At 51.8% G+C, this 6,000-nt stretch overlaps 1 protein-coding gene across 3 annotated transcripts in view; it reads left to right on the forward strand.

The window, feature by feature from the left end:
• Positions 1–3,470, forward strand: part of LOC140721785 (NACHT, LRR and PYD domains-containing protein 3-like) — an 89,252-nt gene extending 85,782 nt beyond the window's left edge. For 2 of the 3 annotated variants that reach the window (XM_073036583.1, XM_073036584.1), the window contains 3 exons: positions 2,070–2,240; positions 2,396–2,563; positions 2,728–3,470. In XM_073036583.1, coding sequence (XP_072892684.1) covers positions 2,070–2,240; positions 2,396–2,563; positions 2,728–2,830 — 442 coding nt within the window. In that variant the 3' untranslated portion in view covers positions 2,831–3,470. Of the gene's footprint in view, positions 1–2,069; positions 2,241–2,395; positions 2,564–2,727 lie in introns of those variants that run through there. The other variant, XR_012097457.1, reaches the window with a different exon arrangement.
• The last annotated feature ends 2,530 nt before the right edge of the window (positions 3,471–6,000 follow it).

The following is a 6,000-nucleotide window of genomic DNA, read 5'->3' on the forward strand; positions in this document are numbered from 1 at the left end:
AATTCATGCTTACAAGTTCCAGCCTGATAGCCTCATAGTTCCCCTTGCTGCAATTAAGGGTTTCCCTAACTTGACTGTACCTATCCCTCTCCAATGCAATGGTAAAGGAGATAGAATTGTGATCACTGTCTCCAAAATGCTCTCCCACTGAGAGATCTGACACCTGTCCAGGTTCATTTCCCAATACCAGATCAAGTACAGCTTCTCCTCTTGTAGGTTTATTTATATATTGTGTCAGGAAACTTTCCTGAAAACACCTAACAAACTCCACTCCATCTAAACCCCTCACTCCCGGGAGATGCCAATCAATATTTGGGAAATTAAAATCTCACACTTCAACAACCCTGTCATTGTTACTCCTTTTCAGAATCTGTCTCTTTATCTGCTCCTCGATGTCCCTGTTACTGTTGGATGGTCTATAAAAATCACCCAGTAGAGTTATTGACCCCTTCCTTTTCCTAGCTTTCACCCACAGTCTCCATAGTCAAACCCTTCATGACTTCCTCCTTTTCTGCAGCCGTGACACTATCTCTGATCAACAGTGCCATGCTCCCACCACTTTTGCCTTCCTCCCTGTCCTTTCTTAAACATCTAAAGTCTGGCACTTGAAGTAGCCATTCCTGTCCCTGTACCAGCAAAGTCTCTGTAATGGCCACAACATCATATCTCCAAGTGCTGATCCACGCTCTAAGCCGATGCGCTTTATTCATTATACTCGCATTAAAATAGACACATCTCAAACCATTGGACTGAGTGCGTCCCTTCTCTATCACCTGCCTATCCTCCCTGCCACACTGTCTCCAAATTTTCTCTGTTTGTGAGCCAACCTCCCTTTCCTCTGTCACATCAGTTCGGTTCCCAGCCCCCAGCAATTCTAGTTTAAACTCTCCCCAGTAGCTTTAGCAAATCTCCCCACAAGGATACTTGTCCTGCTGGGATTCAAGTGCAACCCGTCCTTTCTGTGCAGGTCACACCTGCTCCAAAAGAGGTCCAATGATCCAGAAATCAGAATCCCTGCCTCCTGCTCCAATCCCTCAGGCACGCATTTGTCCTCCACCTCATTCTATTCCTATACTCACTGTCACGTGGCACAGGTAGTAATCCCGAGATTACTACCTTTGCGGTACTGCTTCACAACATATTTCCTAAATCCTTGTAGTCTGTTTTCAGGACCTCTTCCCTTTTCCTTCCTATGTCATTGGTACCAATATGTACCACAAACTCTGGCTGTTCTCCCTCCCACTGCAGGATATCTTGGACGTGATCTGAAACATCCCAGACCCTGGCATCTGGGAGGCAAACTACCATCCGCGTTTCTTTCCTGCATCCAAAGAATCGCCTGTCTGACCCCCTAACTATAGAGTCCCCTATCAATACTGCATTTATCTTCCTTCCCCTATCCTTCTGAGCTACAGGGACGGACTGTTGCTTACCTGCACCCAGACCGTTCCACCTCCAGCAGTACTCGAACAGGAGTACTTATTGTCCAGGGGTAAAGCCACAGGGGTACTCTCTAGTACCTGCTTCTTGCCCTTCCCTCTTCTGACTGTGACCCACTTCTTCAGTCTCCCGTGGCCCCGGAGTGACCACCTGCCTGTAACTCCTCTCTATCACCTCCTCACTCTCCCTGACCAGACGAAGGTCATCGAGCTGCATCTCCAGTTCCCTAACTCGGTCCCTAAGGAGCTGCAGCTCGACACACCGGGTGCAGATGTTGCCGTCCAGGAGGCTGGGAGTCTCCAGGATCTCCCACATCTGACACCGAGCACAGAAAACCAGCCTCACACACATACTCTCTTTCTGTATTGTAAACAGATAACCTACCTCACCTCGACCCTTTATCGCCAAAGCCCCGTTGAGCCAAAGCCTTCCTACTCTGTCTCCCGCTACTCTGACGCTCGCTCTGTAAATCTGTCTTCCTTTTAAACTCTTCTCGATGTTCTCACTGGCCGACTTGCGCAGTCGTGCTGAAGAAAAAATATCAGTAATTGTGTTACTGATAAACACTGGGGATTTGTACCGTCTCCTGTCTCTCTGTGTCCTTCACCCTCATTCTCTCTCATCTCCAGGCTGGACAATGTCGGTCTCACATATTCTGGTTCCGAGGATCTCGTCTCCGCTCTCAGTGCAAACCCATCATTGACGGAGCTGAGCCTGAGTGCTAATAAACTGGGAGATTCAGGAGTGAAACTGGTGTCTGCGGCTCTGAGGAACCCGGAGTGTAAAATACAGAAACTGCGGTAAGTACCAGACTGTGGGAGATTGTGTTTACAGTCACTGGGTGTCTGACACTGAACATTAATGTGATCAGTAATTGTGTTACTGATAAACACTGGGGATTTGTACCGTCTCCTGTCTCTCTGTGTCCTTCACCCTCACTGTCTCTCATCTCCAGGCTGTGGAAAGTCGGTCTCACAGATTCTGGTGCTGCGGATCTCGCCTCCGCTCTCAGTACAAACCCATCACTGACGGAGCTGAACATGGGTGAAAACTCGCTGACCGACCGATCTGTCCCCGCTCTCCGTCGCCTCATACTGACTCTCCCAAGTCTGAATCAGATTTGGTGAGTGTTTGTGTTAATGTTCAATGTGATAAAATATCAGCGGATCCGTGGGTTTTCTGGTGATATTTGGCTGTGAGTGTTGTTGAAACATTAACCCCGGTCCCCTGTTACTGATACTGTTGTGTAATCTGTTTATTTCATCGTCATTCTTCCATCTGTTCCAGGTTGCTGGGGAATCGGTTGAGTGACACCGGGAGGAAGGAAATGAGATCTCTGCAGGAACCGAGACCCGGACTGAGAGTGTACTGTGAACATCTGAATGCGTGAACATCCCCGCCCGCGGGATGGTGATACTTTGGCCGATTCCCCGCCCTCCCCTTTAACTCCCGCCTTTACCTTTAAAAGCCGCGAGCCGGGGGTATTTCCAATGGTTTTAACGGAACTGGCTCCTGTCTCGAGCTCGGTGACATCAGAAGCGGACCTGCAGTGACGTATTTCCGTCTGTTGTCCAGCGGCGCAGCTTCCTCCGGACGTGTGGGTTCGCCACTTGAGATCCCGGAAAATTACCCAGACAGGAAGAGACCCGGGGACAGGGGCTCAGTCTGGGACACCGGTGTCCCGGGGTGGGATTATCCCGGGAGAGAATCCTTTTGCTCCCTATGCTGAGGACGGTGCATTCGGCAGCCCGGCCGATATAATGATGTTAAATTGACAAATCCCTCGGCAGTGACCCTGGATCTGCAGCGATCCCGGACACGGCCCTGAAGTGTGATTTTATAATCATCGGTTCCCCGATGCAGAGTGACGGTGAGAAACGGGACTGATTAATCAACCGGTCACTCGTTGTCGCCGGTCAGTTAATTGTGTGTGACTGTGAGTGAGTCGGGAGCAGCTTGTTTATTCCCGCACGTCAGCAGCTCACACATTGTTTAATTTACATTTGTCATGATGAAATCAATAAACAGCTGTAACTTCCTGTCCTGGTGCCGGACTCGAGTTTTATTTGAGGTTTCTGCTGCCCGCCGCACCCTGTGCACTGCAACAGTGGGTCGGAGCTCCTCACACTGACACAGTAGCGTCTCAGCTCCAGGCTGAGGGAGGTCGGACTGGCAGAGTCTGGGTGTCCAGGATCGTATCCCACCCAAACCCCTCAGTGTAGGAGCCGAAACATCGTTTGAGACATCTCGACCTCTCACGGCCTGGAGGTTCTGCAGGACTAACGGAGCCTTTCCTGGCATTGGAATTTCTGGCACTGAGCCAGCAAGGTGCTGTCGAGTACAAACTTTTCCGGACAGTTACTCAACTCCAGGACTTTATAAGCAGCATCAGCGTCTAGTTCTCGATTGGGACACAGAAGCAACATACCGGACCGGTCTACAGGGAGTCACAGGCCTTCGGGGAGTTATGCAAAGGCGGCTGCCTCTCCAGACTCGGACAACGCCCTGTTTCGGTCGGTGGAAGTGGAACACGGGGTGCAATGTATTTTGCGAACTGGAACTACCCTAGAAAAGTGCGCGGAGGCTATGGATGACTTGTTGGAAAGAGATGGTGTTTTGACCATTGAGAAAGAGTTCGGGAAGGCGGTGTTTTATCTGAGGAATGATGAGTTGGTGCATCGGGCCCTCAGCAGAGAGATCACGGTGGAAAACATCTTTTTACAGATGAAGCTAGTGACAGCTCCCACACAACACATTGTCCTCGGTCACGTAAAGCCTTTCATCCCCAACGAGGACCTGCTTCCCGCACTAACACGCTTCGGGCAAGTAAGGTCAGAAATAACTGTCATCAAGCACAAATTCAGGAGACGCACCCCCTGTACCGTAATCTCTTTCCGGCGACAGGTATTCATGAAGCTGGGAAAGGAGGACGAAGTTGAGGGCAGGTTTACTGTCCGACACGAGGGGGTAAATTATCAGTTGGAGCTCTGAGCGCCCACGGTGCCATGCGTGCGGGGAGGTGGGGCACTTTCGGAGGGACTGTCCTAGCACCCGAAAACCCAGGGAGTCCACTTCGGGAACTAGTGCCCCAGCTACAACTGCCCCAGATCCCATTCCTGCTCCTACACCTGTGCCGGCCCCTGCGCCTGCCCCTGACCCTGTCCTTTTTCCTACGTCTGTTCCAGTTCCTGCCCCTACCCCTCTGGATCAGGCGGGTGTTCCTGAGGCTACGTGCAGGGAGGTTCAGGCGAGGGACAGGGTGGAGCCTGTGTGAGGAAGGAAAGTGAGGAAGAAATCCAAACACATGAAGAAGTCGGCCCCCGAGACCGCAGAGCTCACGCCCATTTGCCCTGAAGTGGAGCGGGAGGCTCGGGGAAGTGCACAGTCGGACGGGGTGTTGGAAGAGGAGAGTAACGCTCCATCGGTGAATCCCGCACCTGTGTGCTCCTCCCGCTTGAAGAGGAGAAGGGAATGTTCCCCCAAGAGGGCAGGGAATGTAGATGCGGGAGAGTCCCAGAAATGGGTGGGAATCCGGGTGTCTAACCCTGAATCCCCAGATGTAGCCACCAGTCCTGTGGTGGGTGGTGTGGTTGTGCAGGAAGCTAGTGCTGGGCCTGTTTGCACAACTAAAACAGACCTGGAGCCCTCCACCCAGGACTTAGCAGTAAGCGCCTCCCTGCAGGCAAGTGTATTAAACAGTATGAGCGGAGAGGAGACCAAGCTCTCTCACTGTCAGCATCAGGCTGCCGGTGAATCCCTTGGACCAGAGCTGCTGGGGTCCCCTTCATACCTGTCTCCTGGGGAGGGTGATATAACCTGCATGCCGACCCCATCAACTAATGGCCTGCAGGGAGTCCCTGGGGATTTTCCCTCCATCGTCGTGACTGTGGATAAGACTGATGCGACGGTGGAGCGGGAAGGTATGAGGGAGGTACACGCTGCGCAGTGTGGGTTACAAGTGCAGCCACCTTATACACCACATGAGGAGGAAGATGGGGGATCTGTCTGCAGTGAGGAGTTGGAAGGAGACTCTATTGATAGCGAAACAATGGACATCCTCACCCCTCCTGAGAAATCCCCATTGATAACTGTGGAGGAGATCAGAGAGTTTATTCTCACCTCTGAGGGTGCAAGGCATCGGCCTATACTAGCCTCGCTTCGCTGGCCTAGCATGCCGAGGCTGGTGAAGTCCCTGCGAGTCATTCTCGGACGGAAGGGGAAAGGAAAGAGGAATGTTGTGTCAGGAACGACAGACGGCAGCTGAAAACCTTCCTGGATGACCTGGAGAGGGACATCAGGGTGAAAAGCAGCCTCGCTCCTTCGGGAGATGGTGGGTCACAGGGTAGCGATGGTAGCAGTCGGGCCCGGAAAGCCAAGAATATTCTTGGTTTTCTTCGGGATAGTGCAGCTTAGGGCTCCACCGCTCTCAGCGGGAAGTGTACTGGTGCTGAGGCCTAGTGTGCTCCCGACATGAAACTTACCATATATAGTCTTAATGTAAACCAGGGGTGTCAAACTCATTTTAGGTCACGGGCCGGATTGAGCAAAATGCAGCATCAT

This window comes from Hemitrygon akajei, unplaced genomic scaffold (assembly GCF_048418815.1).
Source record: "Hemitrygon akajei unplaced genomic scaffold, sHemAka1.3 Scf000061, whole genome shotgun sequence".
NCBI lineage: Eukaryota > Metazoa > Chordata > Chondrichthyes > Myliobatiformes > Dasyatidae > Hemitrygon > Hemitrygon akajei.